We start from the raw sequence: 19035 nt of genomic DNA, 5'->3' as shown, positions 1-19035 counted from the left end.
TATCCTGCAGGAAGTCAGTCAGTTTCTATATTTCGGATATTTGAACTAGACAAGTCTGAGATGATGAGACGAAATAGTTACACCATGTCTTTCTTCTTTTTCTTCTTCTTTTGCGGGTTCACTGGTGTTGAGTCTTACTTCACTTGTCATTCTAACCGTTCAAGTACAATCGCTGGCGAGACAATGTTGCAACATGGCGTAACCCGGTCTGCTGGCTGTGTATAGTCGAGGGTCCTCTCACTTTTTCACACTCCTTGTCTTCAAGAGTCGAGACATATTTTTTGAGAATTTATTTTATCTCTTTCTAAAGAGAGTAAAAAACATCAACAACGGGATGTTCTGTTTGGTTGCCAGCCGACACCCTGCAGGTGGCGCCGAGGTAGCGACGCAGAGGGTTTTCCTGTGGATTTGCCGTCCGAGCCTCACCAGGAAATAATGGAGAAATTTGAGCCGATCGTGCTACTTAACAGTTCTCAGGCAAGCTTGGGCTGAAATAACAGACGTTTTATTTGACAGGAGGGAAAAATAAGACTCGTATTCTTATTATGCTGAATAGATTCAAGATTCAGAGCGTTTATTATCACATGTGTATCACAGTGTAGAAACGAGTTTCTGTGTATTGTGAAATTCCTACTTTGCTGTCCGCAGTGCATTGGGATATGTGCTAGTAGAAGAGTGTAAACATTGTTGATATGATTATGGATATAATTGTGGGCTTTGCAATAGAGCAGTGAGTAAAATACAATGCAATAAGACATATGATTGCAATTCACAAAGTGCAGGTGCAAGGATGAATGCAAATTAAGTGGCAGTAGACTTTACATGAGAATATGTCATGATTTTAATGTAATCTTTAACTAACACATTTCAAATATCAACATTTTGTAATGCATAGAAGGGTTTTAATACACGCTATGCACATCATAAAACTCGTCACTAGTGCATATTATGATTGTAAATGGATCTGCACCGTGTGACCTGAACCCCTGTGAGGTCATACATAATACAAAGACCTTGATACCATAAGGTCCACGCTGCTGGTGAGGTTACAGCAAGGTGGTGCTACGGAGGTTTTGCTCTGTCGCCTACAAAACATACCCCCTCTCCCCCGTCAAAAAGCGCATAACTACTGTGTGCACTCGCCCTTTTAGCCTTGAAGCCCTGGGCGGTATCATGCAAACTCTAGCAGACGTCCGACCGCGTGGAACCAATGTCACAGGAGATGGAAGGAAAAAAGCTGCTACATGTGCCATTCCTCACATCTTGTGTAACACAATGTCAACATTCATTACATAAAGTAAATTAGCTCTGGCTCACCCCACACACTCGCCTGGGCACTTTAATTCGTGGAGAAGTGGTGATAAGTCTCTGAGAATTGGATGAATACGCCGAGCACTTGCTGCGTCGGGCTGATGTGACACGCGTGTGGAATTTTCCCATACTACACCATGCCCTTTATCTTCGCGGCTAACCAGGAAAGACGTCCGTCTCGTTACAAAAAAAAAAGGGGATTTGTTGGCAAATGTATACCCAAAGGCCAATCTCACATCAAAAGCGGGCTTGATTTCTAATTAAACCGATAGAATGAGGAAGCGGTGACAGCTCCTCGGTGCTTTGCCTCGGTTAAACCCGACTGCTGGTTTCTTCTCATTCATGATAAATGCGCCGGGCATCTCCAATCTGGCATCGAGCGTGGTATCACGGGCAATTACGTGTCTGCCGAGACCATAATTATCACGAAGCGTGGCTTCCCTCTGATTCAAAGGCTAATTGTGTATCAATAAGGCCGGGAGGTGCCACGGAATTAAAAAAAAAAAAAAATGCATTCGCTCAGGGCGACAAAACCAAACTCGATAGCGAAGATCATTTATTTATCGAGCAATTTCACAAATCCATAAAATGTAAAAGCAGCAAATTGAATCACCGGGTAAAACATATTCAAAGTTGTCCGGATGACAAATATATACTCTTACTGTTACACATGTATATTATCGAAAACCCACCCAGCCGGCCTTGTTCGTCAATGTATAAAAAAGGCAATTCCCTCCCTGGATGAGGTGTGTGTGTTTGTGTGTGTGTAACACTTCAGTGAACAAGAATAAAGCTCTCCCCCCCCCCGGTAACTACAATAACATGGGTACTCTGCTCAGCTACAGAGGGAGGGCTTTGCCGCGAGGAGCAATTTATACCTTTGTAATTGATTCATAAAAAGGCAGCGTTTCTTCACCAGCAACTTCGCACGCAGACACACCTCTGACAAAACGCCAGGCAGTACAGCCATCATATAGGTGGGGGGGGAAATATTGATATTCCCTTAACTACCATTTCAATCCAGGCTGTTATTTTTATTATTGCTGACTCTCTCTGAGATAGATGGGGGGGATAAAGAAACAACCGGCCCGGTCCCGCTGACGTTTCCGGTCGTCCTCTCTCACCAGTAAAGATGACCAGTTGATGGATTGGATGGCGCCGTGGACAGTGGCGGGCGTTAAGCGTAGAAATAGAGGCATGAGCGACGTGTACCAGAAAGGATCGGGGCGAAGGTGGATAGAAGAATAGAAAAAGGGGGGGAAAAAAAAATAAGTGGAAGTGTGGAAAATGACAGAAATATCAGCAGGAATGCTCCGCGACTGGTTGGGAAAGGAGCGGCGCATCGTCGGGGGAACGGACAGCCGCAGCGGCAGCCGTCAGACGGAAAAGATTAAAAAGAACCCCCCCCCCCCCTCACAAAAAAAAAAAAAAATCAAAAAAACTTGACACTTTGACACACACTTCTCCCTTCCTCCGCACTTTCAGTACGACGGCTGGTGGAGCAGCTCCCCGGAGGCAAGCCGGCGCCTCAGCTCCTTCCACAGCAGCTCCCGCTCCTTCTGGGCACCCTTCATGAAGCCTCTGTTCTCCTGGGCTCTGCGAGACAGGTAGGGCATCACCTCGTGCACCGGCCCGTAGGGGACGTACTTATAGACAGGGAAGCCCGCCTGACCTGGGGATGGAGGGGCGGGGGGTGGACGGCGGACAGCGGAGCAAAAAGAAACTTTGAATTGGAATATTCCACACACTGCCCGCTCTATATCCTGGATATACAGACAGACACGAGTGGCTCATCTTTACGGATCAATATTTTGATTATAGTATCGATCAGGAGGTTTCATCTGCTACAGGTAGACGTGGATATTTGGTTGGATGTAGGTTTTTGGCGCGGATGTCGGGACATCTAACCCGAACCATTTGTTTTCCACGGGTTATTCACATTGTATTGATTTGAAGTCGCCTTATCGTCCGAGCCCCTGGGTAATGTTCTTTAACAACCACCTCCCTTAAAAATGGGTTTATTGATGTTTAGATTTGGTTTTCTAGACACCACATTGACACGTCTGACACAAATCGCTTTGGCACACGTTGGACGGTGTTTGGTTTTCGAAATCTTTTTATATTCACCACCGCTTTTGGGGGGTTGCTGCTTTATTTGTTGATCTTCAAGAACCGTAATTTCCGGACGATAAGCCGCGACTTTTTTCACATAAACAACAATGCGGCTAATATATGGACCGTTTTTTTGGGGGGACGCTAACGAGCTTCACATCGCTAAAACGTTTATCCTCGTCACATCGGACCGATGAAATGACCGGGAAATTCTGAGTCCGTTCAATACCGACACCGAAGAAGACGACTTTGACGGTTTTAGTGCGCAGGAGGAAACTCAAGGTAGCGATCGGCTAGCCCAGGGGTCGGCAACCCGTAACACCCAAAGAGCCATTTGGACTCGGTTTTCTCGGGAAAGAAAACACTGGGAGCCGCAATTACTTTTTGACGTCTAAAATCAAGGTACCACTGTATATATTGCTTTTTATTACCTTTACACTTTTTATAAATAAGTGTGTAGTGTGTTGCTTCTGAAATTCACAAAGTATTACAGAGAAAATTTTATTTTATTTATGTAGTGAACTCATTTTGAGCTTTGGGCTTTCAGAGCGTTTAGCGGAGCCTTGACCTGAATTCGAAAAATAAATCGGGAAAAAAATCACTGTGTCAGCAAACAATAAAAAATAAATATTTGCAAAATATCTTCATAAATATTTCTTTTACCTGGTTTATGGGACTTCTACTCCTGAACTTCTGCGCACAGTATCTGCAAATCGGGACTTTACCGGCTGGCGGGTATACCGGCTTCCGCGAGGGTGACGGTATTTTGAGCGGCGAAAAATAATAAATATAATTTTATTTATTATTTCAAGATCACAATAATCTTCCAACTTAGAACTAAAAGTTAAAAAAAGGAATCAACACAAATGTAATATACTTCAATTAAATATTTATAATTTATTTTCCCAAGTCACTCGGAGCCGCAGTGTAAAGATGAAAGAGCCGCGAGTCGCCGAACCCTAGGCTAGCCGGTGCAGCTTATATTGAGGTGCGCTAAATAGCCTGGAAATTACGGTATATTTGTCAGGTTGTTTTTTGTTTGCCAGCTATTTCTGTAGCGTTGAATCTCATCTGCAATTTTAACCAAGTAGTTTTAGGACTGCAAAAAACTAGTCAAGAATTTGGAAAAGTTATTTATAAAAATGTATAGATATTTATAAATATAAAGCCATTGCTATGGCTTATAATATTATCATATGTAATATTTATAAATGTAAAGCCATTACCATCTCCGAGCCTAAAATTGTCAGGAGTGTTAATCAAACCAACAAAAAATAAGGGTTGAATCATAAAAAATATTTTATCCGAAAACATCATCTCGTAGCTTTGAAGGTAAAACAGGTTGCAGCTCCAATCCCGTGTATTCTCCAAAACAACGGGTTTATTGATTTTTAAAGACTCTGCACCGACGGCTCCCCCTTCCCTCCCCCGCTCGGAGGCAGGTAGGCAAGCACGGATCTGTTTACATCAGAATCAGTCAACCCCCGAGCGTCACGCTGACGGACAACTTCCTGCTTCCGTCTCCGCCGCCGCCGTGGCCGTCTTTTGACTGACAAACAAAGCGGCGGGAGCAACGGCAGGAAGACAACCTGTCAATATCGGCGGGGTGGGGGGGTCTCGGTTCATGTCACGTCACGGGCTGCCGGATTCTGTTGGCGGTCCGTGTGTTCTGCGCGGACATGTCAGGCCTCAGGAGTCCAAAAGCAACGCAGCCAATACTGATCACGCGGAGACCGAGAAGTGTTAAATCTGCCTCGTAAAGGCCCGGAAAGAGCAGCGGCGTCCTGCTAATGTTTGCTTTTTTTTTTTAAAAAAACTGCGCGCGTTTCCTCACCCAGCGGGAAGCTGATCTGATCGCACATGCCGAGCAGCTGGCCGAAGTACACCCAGTTCTCCCGCGGCATGAGACCCAATTCACTCATCCTGAATGAGAGATTAAAAAAAAAAACAAAACAAAAAAAATTATATAAAATAACACGTTTGAGTTCACAAAGACGCAGAAGTTCAAAGTGAAGTGTGTGTGTGTGTGTGTGTGACAGCGCCGAGCTGGGAGACCATACCTCTTCAAAGTGTGTTTCACCGTGTCCTCGTTATGAGACGCCACCATGACATTGGCTTTTCTGTTGAGCGCGATCTCATCCAGCACGTAGTCCAGACACCTGACAAGAAAACACACACACACACACACTCAGAAAACAATGTGTTGAACTGTTCTCTCGTTCCTGTTTGAACATCACCATGTCAAGTCCCGTTTAATCCCGATCCGCTGAATTAAGGAAACACTGCCCGCTAAAACCCCTTTTTGGAAAGTCTTAAAGCGCCTGAGGGGAGGCTTTTATCACAAATCACAAAAGAATAATTTTTCAATGAACTGTGTTTGTATTTATTCTTAAAACACCCTGGTGTCCAGTCGCTCTTCATTCACTCTGAGGTTGTACTGCTTAGCGGTTCCTCTTTGGAGAGTTGATGAATTAATACAATATTTGGCGGTCGCTTTTAGCCTAGCCTACTTCTTAGCTGCTTCCTCACAGTAAACTAAACCAGCTGGTTATCTGGTTCGTTAGCGCAGGCTTGGCATCTGGTTAGGCGGAGGTACCCATGTCTTGTCGCAACTCTCTTCGTACCTTTAATTTACCTCGCTCATTGCTTTAGCGTCAAGAGCAAACATGCTGTGAGCATTTATTGGACAGAAAATGACTTAAATTGATCAGAATTCCCTTCTGTTAGGAATTTCTCATTTGCTACCAGCGGGATACCCTAGATTTATTCACAGCTGATTCGATTAGGATTTATTATTGGTTTGTTTACTGATGTTTAATTTATCGAGGGCTATTCACGATGTTATTAAAAGTCAATATGTAATCGTTGTGACTTTAAATCTGCTTCTGGAAGACTATGTTTCCGATGAGTCAATGGTCCCATGATTCTTTTTTTTTAGCTCCTACAAGGCTTTATATAGTAAAAAAAGATGACAACCCCATATGAGACACAAATCCCTAGGTCTACAGAAATGAACAATCCATTGTGTGATTCGTCATGTGTTTTGTTTACCAACTTTAATCAAAGATCTTTCATTCTCATCCCGTCTCATGATTGAGGGTGGATTTGCTAACACCTTCTGCTAATCATAAATGTAACATCATAATAAAGATATAATCAAGTGCTTGAGGAAGGCAGCCTTTCCTCTCTCTTTTATCCGAAATTCAAGCCTGATGAAAAAGCCTGATGATGAGTAGATACTGGGTGTGCGCTAAATTGCATTTCACCGATTTCCAAATGGCAGCCTTGGGTGACTATTCCTGCACCATGGGTTCATTAGAAGTTCAACTTGCTCCGCCCACTTTGTTTGTTCCTGTTCATTTCCAACCCACTTCGTCCCCTGATATTCTGGTTTATTTAAGTGCAATGTGAAGTCAGCCGCACTACTGGGGAGAGAAAAAAAAAAAAAAAAAAAAAAACGCAAAACCCCGGCGCCGTCACAGGAGCGAAATGCTGCCGGAGCTCGCCGGCACGACGCTTTGAAAGAGACCGTTCTCCAGCAAAGGAGCACGGCGGTGAAGAAACCAGCATGACTTAGACACAGCACATGACTCTTAAATGCATTGTGCGGTGAATGGCTGGTCGAAATACGAATGTGACCAATATACACTGCTCAAAACAATAAAGGGAACACTTAAAAAACACATCCTAGATCTAAATGAATGAAATATTCTAATGAAATACTTTGCTCTTTACACAGTTGAATGTGCTGACAACAAAATCACACAAAAATGATCAATGGATATCAATTGTATCAACCCATGGAGGTCTGGATTCAGAATCACACTCAAAATTAAAGTGTAAAAACAAACTCCAGGCTGATCCAACTTTGATGTAATGTCCTTAAAACAAGTCAAAATGAATCTGTGTTGCTTCCTGAGTGGACACTATGATTTCACAGAAGTGTGATTGACTTGGAGTTACATTGTGTTGTTCAAGTGTTTGCTTTATTTTTTTGAGCAGTATATGTATATAATCCTATTTTTTAGGTCATTACAGCCATTGTTTTGGAGTTGTGGTGCTTCATTGCGTATTGTGGCTTCGACTTGTGGCTACATGTTTCTGCACTGAGACTTTAGACGCACATTTCGCCATAAATGTCAAATGAATCATCCGGTAGTAAATTTCTGTCTGGCATCAAAATAAGGCAAATGCATTTTTTGAAAAAGGGATTAGGTTTTGTGATAAGAATGAACGTTAGCCCGTGCTATCTGGCGCTTTTATCCGTGGCCTTCACCTGTGATACATCCTGTTAGTGGACTCGTAGTCATCGTTAATAGGGTCCTCATAGCCCGCCTCCTGGGCTCGCTCCCGTTCCTGATCCATGTAGGCCCCACGAACCAGCTTGGCCGCGAAGCACCACCCCTCGCGGCGAGACAGTTCCACATCAGCTGTGACATTGTCAAAGGCCTCCTGCGGACCAGGAAATGAGCACACCCGAGTCGGGATTAGATCTGCTCTTAGACCGCCTCGGGTATGAGCCTAGCAGTTGAAAGTATAATTTTTCTAAACAAAGATGCAATCAGCCAAACAAGGTCATGTTAATTTTCATGCCTTCTCATCTTTATCTCATCTACTCGTGAAAGTACTTAGCCAACCAACAAACGGCACAGTAGGGTTGTTTGTGTATCAACTTTACAAGGAACGTGTTCTTAAAGGCATGGAACACAAGAACTCCTTTTCTCAGGATTACAAATGACATCGAGTCCAATGACTGATGAAAGCTGGGTTCAGTGGTTTCAATGTCTATGTGGAGACACAGAACCCAAATCGTCCCTTCCATCCGCGCACATTAATTGACATTTACGGTAGTCGGACCTTGAGGTAACACTGGTAGGTGTTAAAGATGACGGGCCTCTCTTTGTTGTAGACCCTCTGCATCTCCAGAGTCAGTCTGCTGATGGCCGGTTGGAAGTAGGTTTGCTCTGCATCCACCATCAGGCGCACCCCATGCTCCACGGCGTGCTGGGAGGGGAAGGGACCAGCGCAGGGAACAGGAACAAAATGGGAAATAAATACAGAATATCTAACAATACACATACCCCGAGTGTGCTGAGTTGCATCCAATATCAAAAGGTGATCATCTAAATTAAAAGGTGTCTGTCCTTTTGCCCGGTACGAGCTAACCGATTTGCTAGCTTCTCGAATTAGCAGCTTCGGTCGTCGTAATGGACATAGCTTAATGTCAGTAATAACAAAGCTCCCCCCGTCTGATTGGTCGTCCGTTCCGTCGTGTAGAATAAGTCTTGTTTATTTGCAAGGATCTTTTGCGGGTCAAATTAGTCGCCCCTTCAGATTCCAATAGAGACGGACGATGTCGGTTTGTCGGGTTTATCGGAAACGTTTTTTTTTTTTTGCTGCCAGTGCTGGCAAACATCGGAAGTGCATCAAAATGGATGTTTTGATATGAAGACTCTGTCCAGTCACAATCATTCTACATCTTTATAACATACACTCCGAGTTGAATTTCATACAATTAAAACTCCTTGATGGTTTGGATTGATTTGATCTCTTCTTCTGTGGACAGAGAACTTGTCTTATTTTTTCTTTTCCTAAAATAAATTTTTTTACAGCGTTTGTGGTTGGATCGATGAGCAGCCCTGCAGTAGCTGTGGCGATGCTATAAATGCATCCGCGGTAAAGATGACAGCCGGGAGGGGCTTTGCGTGGACATGAAAGATACCGGAGTGTGTGTGGGTGTGAGTGTGATTGTCTAGTGCAGGGCTATTAAAAAAAAAAAAAAAAAAGGGAAAGAAAAGAAAAAAATTGTAAGAATTAAAAAGCATTACACGATGCACCGCAAGCAGCTAAAAGGGCAGTTAGCAGTAAACCATCAGTGCTGCTGAGTGTTCAACCAATAAACACAACATTTGATTGCATTCTGAGTGCTCTCCTCGCAGCTCGGTGTGTAATGCATTTGCCACTAGGTGTGTGTGTGTGTGTGTCTGTATACATACAGTACTTAGTCACTTAAAAATTACCTTTGCCAAAACATCCATACGCTTTAAAATCCTCTCCATTTGCCCCTCCTCCTCAGCGGCGAAGTGCTGCAGCAGAGGCTCCAGCTCACCTAGCTGACCCAACAAGCAAGAGGAGATTGTGCGCAGAAAGATGCTAATGAACGGGGAGTCACGCGGCGTGACATCGCTTTAAGGTCATCACACATGACTGAGCGCCGTCTTTAGTCTTAAGGTCATCTGATACGTCACCTCGCGTAGTTTAAACAATGCGCTGACAGGTCGGGCTTCGGCCCTGACATTTCAGCTTATCTCACCTTTGCATTTAACTACTTTAGTTATGCGAGCTGGACGCGACCCAGTCGGATATAATGAATCGCCAAATGTTGCAAGGTTTGCTAGAACGCGTACGTACGGACTGAGCCACAACAATTGGAGTGGGAATCGGCTGTCCTTGAAAGGCACCCGCGTTAAGCACAAGTTAACATGGAAAATTATAAAAATCCACAATGGAATTGGAATTTAGACTTAAACAGTGGTTAGAAGTTCCGTCTGGTAGCCAGAAGGTCCCGGTTCAGGTATGCATGTTCTCCCTGTGTTTGCATGGGTTTGCCTCCGGGCTCTCCGGTTTCCGGCCGAAGTCCTGAAAACTCGCAGGAGGTTCGACGGAGACACAAAACCGCCAAGATGTGTGAACGGCTGCACGTCGCTATATGATGTGTGAATAAGTGAGCGAATGTATGCGTTGATCGACTGGCCGCCGATCCGGTGTGAACCCGGTCTCTTGCTCAGTGACAGCTGGGATAGGCTCCAGCCCCGAGTGCAGGATAAGCGGGATACATAATGAAAGAATGAATAATGAACATTAAAATTACACTCTGTAAATTCATCCCTCCTGCCAAAATAAACAATTAACAAACGGGCGAGGGTCTGTTGGAAGAGTAATGTAATTACGACTCAACAGCCATTGTGTTGTGCAATCAGCCACTACTTGATAATCACAAGTCGAGGCAAAATCGTGCCGGCAGCCAATTTCTCTCACATCATTCAATGAAACATTTTTCATCTAATGTGTTTTGTTTTTCGAAAATGTTGTTTTTCCAACAACAGCGGAGGCTTGCGGACATCAAGGAGCTCAGTAAGATTACACACTCAATACACATTGTGTTGCCTCACCGGCGTGTGTGTGTGTGCACAACCAGTGTGTTTTCATACTCCCTTGACTATAAAGTGCATTTGTGTGTTGGTAAATAGAATTTTGATGAGGAAAAACCATTGACTGCTATTATGTGAAAAGGGAATCTAGAAATATTTCTTCATAGGGCAGCCTTTCGCTTGAAATGCAGACAAATAATAGCACTTTCTCTTTTTAAGGTTTGTATAATGTTTTCGTTTTTCCGTGTCTCTGACCTTAATGTTCGGAACAACGAGCAGCTCCGATGTCTGCGCTCTGTCGTCTATGAGGCCGTTCCAGTCGAGCAGGTCAATCGTTCTGTCGGAGCGGAGGATCGAACATTTCAATGGGAGCCGCGACGGCTTTTTTTGTTACTTAGCTATCCACCATCCCGTACTGGAAATCATTTAAAATAAAAAGTACGGGGAGAGGGGGGGGAGGTCAATTGGTCCACAACAACAATCTGGGAGTTGCTATATCTCTATCTTTAAGAGCCGGTTAAAGATTGAATTCTTGAAATAACAGCGGGCCGTCTCACTGAGGCCTTAATAGTGATCGACCATCTCTCATTTCCATTTGACAGATGGGGTGTGGAGCTGGGAACCTCTGGAAATCCCTTGAGCGTAATCCGACACGATCCTATAGGAAACCGATAGCATCCGATATCCAAAACTGACACATTCAATGCGCCCTGTATATGAAGGAATTCTTAGTGCTTACCCAGAAAAGTCCCCGTTCCTCCCTTGAAACCAGCCGTGGAAGTCTCCCTCTGCACCCAGGCTGGTCAGGACTTCCTTGATGGGCGGATGGATCGTTTGTTAACAACTGAAATACGCATAACGCTGCAGTTTTCTCGCCATGACATCATGGGGAGAAGAAAGGTCCCCACCTGCAGCTGTTCCAGCTCCAGCTTCTGCTCCAACACCCCGAGGCCGTCTTTCCTTTGCTGCAACGCGAGGAATGCAAAAAAACGCCGCCATTTCACCAAGACTTCGGAGAATTGGAGCTTAAAACAAAGAAGAGGGGAGGAAAAGAAACGTTAACTCATCCCGCTCCCGTACATTGACGTTAAAACTTTGAATCCGACCGCCCTACCAGAAACTGAGGTCGACCCAGAGCCGTCATTTTGATGGCGGAAAAGCCGTCCATGGAGCTCCCACCTGGAGGTCAGACCAACGTCGCCGCTTCATAAAACGTGATTCTAAGACTCAAATGTTAGAAATGGAGGCAAACCCTTACAGCCTGAAGCTGTAAGATGACCGGGTAAGAGAACGCAAGCCTTTAACCACCAGTTCATTCAGCAGTAATTACAAAATCACTGAAGCGCACTCAGGGAAGTGACTTTATTTAATGGCTAATTTTTTTGTCTGTGTAATTGTAAATGCGCTGCAGGGGCTAGCACTGCAGGGATTAGCGCTACTTCCTCACAACAACCAGATCCCCAGTTCAATTCCGACATGGGATGGCCTTTCCGCGTGGATGTTCCCTCTCCAGACTGTGATCGGGAGACTCTAAATTGCCCAAAACAGTGAATGAGAGGGTGAATTGTCCCATATCTCTATATGGTGTATAAATGAGAGGGTTGTATGTCTATATGACATGAGAATGAAAGGGTGAATTGTTGGTCCAGAACGAACCTCTCCTTTCGCCCAACGACAGCAGAGAAAGGCAGGATCAGCAGGATAGATAATGAATGGATGAATAAAATGAAAAAGCTAAATTGTTGCAGCTGTCATTGCAGCCATGTTTTTCAGCGATCCTAAAAGGATGACCAACAGATATTTGTGTTTGTGCTCTTTTCCGCCACTTGCACAAGGCGCCTGTTGAAACACTGAGGTGAGTTCACCTGGTGTGTTTTGAGCCTTATGCAACATCACCGGCTGGAAATGTGTTTCAGTCTGCTCTGATCCGCTGTTAGCATTAGCTCCAGCGTGGGCAGGTTATTCATTTCTTTCAAGGATTTTCTTTTTCTCTCTCTGTAAACATCTTTTCGGGGGAAATTGTGCAAAATCGTCTGGACAAGATGACAGCAACAACAAGTCGAGCCGAGGCTCCATTACGTGCCTTCTAGCAAAAATGGATATTCAAATAAACATAATGCTAAAAAAAAACAAAAAAAAAAACATAAAAAATTCAAACTAGCCATCTAGGGCTCACGCACTTCCAGCTTACCACCCAAAATTAGGGAATTATACATAATTAAAATAATTGCTCACCAGATGCCTTGATGCATTTGATAAAGGTTTCCATGTGCCGATCGCATTTCGCTTCATCCGCGTGGAAATACGCGCAGGCGCCGCTCACGCCTCCACCTTGGCCGTCGCGGAGGTCGGCTGCTCCGCGGTCCTCGCCTGGGGACGTCAACGCATTTCGCAATCCCTTTACTTCTCGCTACGCCCCTTAGTGACACGTGCAGAGGTGATGCCAAAGCAGAGGCCGCTTACCCGCACCGGCTGCACGTGGGCTGCGGAAGTAACAAGAAAGATGAATGAGTGAATGAAAAACTGGAGCGGCGCGGTGATGCCGCTTCACAGTGGGAAGATTGGATTCCCACAAGAGTCCTTTCTGTGTGGACTTTTGCTGCGTGGGTTCCCCGGTCCCAAAAAATTTCTTAATATATTTCATCGAGAGCCATACAGTATTTGTAACGTATAATAAATTAAATATGTCTTACTTTTAACGCAACCTCTGGTGCTGGATGGATTTGTTCGTATTGCCGCTTTATATTTGACCGTTTCATCGATGTAATTTTATCATTGCATATTAGACATACCGCAGATCCAAATGCAAATTCCTCTGTCCTGGAATGCATAGTAATCATCGTCTTTTTTTTCTTATCGACATCTTTTCCGTTACGAGGGTTGACGCGGATAAACTAGTCGGCTATCTGATAAAATTTCTGTTTACTTTAAAATGACAGAGTCTTATGCAGAAATATCACAAGTATTGTAAAATCAGTCCCAAACTGATTTTTTTTCTTTTTCAACTCAAAATTGTCCGGGAGCCATACGCCGTTGAATTTGTTGAATGTTGAATTTTCACCTTCAGTTTTGGCAGGAGGAAACCCCACACAGACACAGGAACAGCATGGAGACTCCAACCATGGTCCTTCTTGCTCCGTCAACATTTGGACTTTTTAAAAAGACACTGTTATGAAACTACACGTTGACTGATTTGACTTTAAAGGCCTGAGGTTTTCAATGAACCGCTTATTGTTTGTTGGGTATCCTTATGAGATGTTTCTTGTCGATGGCCTGTTTCCTCCTTCAGCTCACTACATCACAGGGGAGCGTATATACATATATATATATACACATATATATACAGTATATATAGGTCCCATTGTGAAATGAGATCTCTTCTCGCCGAGGGTCCTTGTCAAGACTGCAGCACAAAAAAAATTTCCTCTCTTGGAGAAAGTGAGGAATATAACTATGTAAGACACTTCTGTTGAAGTCCAAAAAAGGAAAGCGGAGAAGACAAACCGGAACACGAGCCGCACGACAGCATCCGCGGCGCAGCGCTGGTGTTTTCCAGCCGGCTCCACGCTCGGGGCGGGGGCAGAAAAGGACAAAGCTGTTTCTCCAAGTTCTGCGCCGAGGGATGCTGAGCCTTTCAGCTGCTGGTGTCAGAGGACAGAGGGATGGAGATATAGCTCGCTAGTATAACAAAATATAGAGATGTATTTTTTTATGAACGTTAAAAAAGCTCGAGGGAGACGGCGGCGCGGGGGTTAACTAGCGTAGCCGCCTTGTAGCGACCCTGTTAGGATGTGTGGAGTGTCCATGTTCTTCCCATATCTGTGGCGGTTATAAACCATGCAAGAGGCTCAGTGAAGACTAAACAACTGAATAGTTGTTTGTCTTTATGGCTGTGTGATTGAGCGGCGGTCCAAGGTGAACCCCTCCTCTCGCCCAATGACAGCTGGGATAGGCTGCAGCATCCCTGAGCGCAGGTTTCGCAAGTGTAGATGATGAATGAATGAGTGAAAAAGACGCTTCGTGTCTAGCAAAAGCATGTAAGAACACCCAGGGCAGCAAAAAAAAAAAAAAAAAAATGCCCCTTTTGTTTCTATCTGGTTGCTGACAGCCTTTCTGTCTGAAAGTCTTATGTAGTCGCCTCACGCTCTCCCTCTCTTTCCCCCTCTCTCTCTCGCTCAGCGTCATGCAGGACGCGACTCCCCGCCTCTCATCTCCTTCACTTACGGCGAGCGGACTAATGTTGTCGTTTCCACCGTGACAGATCTTTGGCTGCCTGTCACAACACCGCTGTCTGGGATCAAGCCGCCTTAATACGCCCCGCCACCGCCACCCCGACCAACGCCGAGGAGGCTGTTCACGAAGCGAGAGGCTCCTCTGGGCTGGAATTGAACACCTCTTGTTGTGTCTGCGTTGGCGTTCTCTCAAAGGAATGCCCCACAGCGACGCCTTGTTACTAAATATACACGCACAGCGAGGGAGTTTTGGCACCGAGGTGCCGAGGCCTCGTACAGGGTACAATCTTTCTGTCAGGTGTGACATTGAGGAGTTTTGCTCGCCGTATCTGAACGGCGGCTCCTTAAACACACAGTCGTGTTTATTCTCGCCGTCTGACCTTTGTAAAACTACACCCGGATCCGCCGCCCTCAAATACTAACCTCAGGCCCAGACGCCCCAATGTCGTGAAGACTCGGGTCTAAATGGGCACAACGGGTGGATTTATTCGGGATTTATTCGAGATGTTCTTGCTTAGAAATAATGTGTGAAAAGTCTGAGCAGTAACTCGTCGCCGTTTGCTGGGGAGCCTCGTTGCACTTTTCCCTTTAACGTGAGCCACGTTGGTCTCATGTGACAGGATTCCGAGCGAGCCGGCAGCCGCTCCAGAACAGAGCTTCAATAACTCACTGAAGTGAACATAAACAGACTGTATATATTATACCGATATGTATACAGTATATAATCCAAATACTCGCCGAGGTTGAGGTTAAACTGAGGTTCGCCATTTGTGATGACACAAGAATATAGACATATAGACATGTTGTTTATATCTTTCTGGGTGTAACTTATTACTGTAATCGGATTGCACTTTTGCCTTCATAAACATGTGTAAGAAAATTTATTTTAATTAAGTCAACGTACATGTGTGTATATGCATGAGTGTATATACATACAGGACTGTCTCAGAAAATTGGAATATTTTGATAAAATTCTTTATCTTCTGTAATGCAATTAAAAAAAGCAAAAAATTACTTTTTCATGATATTTTGAGATAGAATTTTTGAATTTTCTTTAGATGTAAGCCATAATTAGCACTATTAAAATGATAAAAAGCTTGCAATATTTCAGTTGTTTTGTAATGAATCCAGAATGTATGGCATTTTTGTTTTTGTAATTGCATTCCAGAAGATTAAGAACTTTATAACAATATTTTAATTTTCTGAGATAGTCCTGTATGTGTTTGTATACACACATACACACATATATATTTGCATATTTAATTTATATCAAAAAACTATTTTTGTGTATGTATGTTTATATATACTTTTAACTGTAAACACCTTTCTGTATATTTTAATCATTTTATTATTTTATATTTTATTTATGTAAATAAAACTGTATCTTATTTATGTTTTTATATCTATATATATCATCTGAGGTTATGTTAAAAATAAACAGCAATATATTTAACGTATCCAGGTATTGTATGTTTATCCTGTTATCAGTATTTATTTCACAATTTCAAAGCCGCTCAGTAGTTTTAATCAAATCAAAATGCCAAAAGCTCCTCATAAATAATATTAATCAATTATTAAATAACGAAATTATATTGATTTTTGTTTATGACTGATGAATGTCTTTTTTTTGAGGGGGGGGGGGTTAATAACTCTGGAGCCCCTCTGTGTTTGTAATATCTGACAGGTTCGGTAGCGCTTCGGCTCTCTTACTCGGCCGCCGTCTGGCCGATATCTTCCTCCACGCTGTAGTCCAGGACCGAGCCCACACCGAAGGCCTGGTTCCTCTGGATCAGCGGCCTGATGGCAACGTGGTCCTCGCCGGCCACGAACTGGCCGTAAAAGGTCATCTTCATGAACTGGTCGAAGAGTCTGCGGCCCAGGACCTTCCCGGCGAGGTCCATCATCTGGGAGGGGACAGGTATTGTTTACTATTTCACTCGTCACGCAGCGGGTAACTGGAATTCGGCGAGTACGACAAAAGGGGGTTCGAAATGAAATAAACGTGTGCGCAAATGGTCACATCACTGATGCGGCGCCGCGACTCTTGTCTGGAGCGTTTAAGCAGAAACCCAAATTACACGGGAGCCAAAGGGAGGAAGGTCTCCTGCCAGGAAAAACAGGTTGTAATTTGAGAACAGGGAGCGTAACGTGACAGCCCGGGGGTTCGGACGCAGCAGCCAGCCGACTTTGTTTGCTTGGATCGCAACAGGCAACAGGCAGCATTAAGTAGAGAATAAACACACGTCTTGCTATTTGCGAAGTTCTTTAGCAAATGTTACTATTACAATAAAATGGATGATAAGTCTTATCGCAGATGAGTGTTAGTTGCCCCTTTAGCACGACGACAGCCGAAGCGTAGCCGTTTCATGCCTCGCCTTGATTCAACACCTGAAATAATTATACTATAAAATGCTTGTTCAATCGTTAATTGTTGGGAAAAGAAAAGAACAACCATAGTAAACACAAGACTAACTAGAGCGAGTCACTCTCCCAAATAAAGCGCGTACTCAGACGAAGACGGCTTTGTTTACATTCGCTGGTTGTAGTTTTGTTTTTCATTTATTTCGCTTTTCCTGGATACTTTTTCGCCCTTCATTATGGCTCCCGAACATAAGTCGGGCTCTTCTGACCGCAGTGCTTCACAGAAAAGAAACGCCATCACCATGGAAGGGAAATTAGATGGAATAAAATGCTTGGAAGGCGGCACGGTGGCGTCGTGGTTAGCGTTTCGGTCTCACAGTGTGAAGGACCTTCCTGTGTTGAGTTTGCATGTTCTTCCAATGTATGCATAGGTTTCCTCTGGGTTCTCCGGTTTCCTCCCCACGTGTAGCAGGTTAATTAAAAAAAAAATGGGAAAATAGATTTGAATGAATGAGTGAGTGAATGGTTGTCCGCCTGCGATTGACCGGGTGAACCCCGACCTCTCGCCCAACGGCAGCCGGGATGGGCTCCAGCGTCCCCCACAATGCAGGATAAGCAGCAGACAATGGATGGATGGATGGATGGATGGATGGATGGACAGACGGACGGACGGACGGATGGATGAAAACGCTCGGAAAAGGCCGAAACACAGCATAGGTGAGTTCTGATTTACGGCGGAAATGACAATTTTGGGCGCCCGTAGAGCTGCCTGGGGGACGAAATGCAACCCTGAGTCCCTGAAGCATTGCACATATTAAAAAAAAAAACAGCCTTCAACTCAATTACTTTGGTGTTTGTGACACGTTCACGACACGTTATGTGCCATTACATGTTAGTTTGACTGTGCCACGCCATTTTTTTTTTATTTTTCTTTATTGGGATTCGAGTAAACTGCACGATAATCCTGTTCAGTCAGTGCAGTAACTTCAATGCAACGTTCCTGCACCTGCATTATGAGTCAGGCTTTAAGCTCGGGAACATTTGTTTGGACTATGAAGTGTAAAACAAAAAACAATAGAAAAAAAAAGCCTTAAAGATAGTAATGTCATTTATATCTTGATGATGATCAAGCTGGAAAGAATGTTGCACTGCATCAAGGCAGGTGGGGACATTTTAACAAAACACAGGTACGACTACTTTTGAATTTTAAGTATTTGGATGTTAAGAGCTCGTAATTTCCCTGTTTACCTCTTGGTTGCGATCGACCAGGTAGTCGTAGGAGCAGAGCTTCAGGACCACCAGGCTCCTCAGCAGCTCCAGGGAGTCCTTGCTCCGGTAGGCCTCCCGGGTCCGGCCGAAGTCCACCGTGATCCCGGTGGCGCATCTCTCTTCCCCGCCGTCTCGGCCGATCTTCGGCCGGGCAGAGGCGTGCCGCCGCCCGGCGCGGACGGCGAGGAGCCCCGGGCGCAGGGACAACATGGACACCGGCAAAAACAAAAAAAACAAACACTGGGAAGTCGGCTTGGACGCGAGGAGGAGGGAGGACCGCCTGTCACAGGTGACAGACACACACACATACACACACGCACTCACACAAACACACACTCACAGCCACTTCCTGGTTTGGAGGACAGGACCGAACACGCAACCAATCACCAGCTGGCTCCGCACCACCGACACTACATGGTATTTTTATTTACTTTATTTCATTTTTTTTCATCCCACTCCTGCAGTTTCTGCAGATATCATCGAGTTCTTGCACGGGGCTTCATCTGTGTTTGTATAAGATTTAATCCAGCGATGGATATCGTTGTGGAAGACGATGTCTGTTAATTTCTTATTGTAGATTTATGACAAACATTTAGTGG

General features: G+C 44.4%; 1 protein-coding gene across 1 annotated transcript; it reads right to left on the bottom strand.

The window, feature by feature from the left end:
- Nucleotides 1–585: 585 nt before the first annotated feature.
- prodhb (proline dehydrogenase (oxidase) 1b) lies at nt 586–18747 on the bottom strand. The gene is made up of 14 exons (XM_086169927.1): nt 18416–18747; nt 16517–16710; nt 13038–13057; nt 12810–12944; nt 11689–11753; nt 11483–11599; nt 11314–11387; nt 10830–10911; nt 9444–9536; nt 8281–8427; nt 7700–7875; nt 5484–5582; nt 5258–5346; nt 586–2983 (listed from the first exon to the last, which is right to left on the bottom strand). The coding sequence occupies exons 1-14, from the start codon at nt 18644–18646 to the stop codon at nt 2793–2795; spliced, it is 1713 nt and encodes a 570-aa protein (XP_086026053.1). The 5' UTR covers nt 18647–18747; the 3' UTR covers nt 586–2792.
- Nucleotides 18748–19035: the final 288 nt, after the last annotated feature.

The sequence above is a fragment of the Fistularia commersonii genome, chromosome 22, assembly GCF_037954325.1.
Source record: "Fistularia commersonii isolate RoL2024-O1a breed Wild chromosome 22, RoL_Fcom_v1.0, whole genome shotgun sequence".
Lineage (NCBI taxonomy): Eukaryota > Metazoa > Chordata > Actinopteri > Syngnathiformes > Fistulariidae > Fistularia > Fistularia commersonii.
Note: the sequence above shows the minus strand (reverse complement) of the source record. Positions and strands in the feature narration are given on the sequence as shown.

Bases quoted from the DNA above. Each gene is read 5' to 3' on its own strand.
- prodhb (XM_086169927.1), bottom strand. From the start codon at position 18,646: ATGTTGTCCCTGCGCCCGGGGCTCCTCGCCGTCCGCGCCGGGCGGCGG. The intron at 13,058-16,516 runs GTAAGAGAGCCG...TTACTTCCGCAG, and splicing joins ATCGGCCAGACGGCGGCCGA to CCCACGTGCAGCCGGTGCGG. The intron at 12,945-13,037 runs GTAAGCGGCCTC...TGACGTCCCCAG, and splicing joins CCCACGTGCAGCCGGTGCGG to GCGAGGACCGCGGAGCAGCC.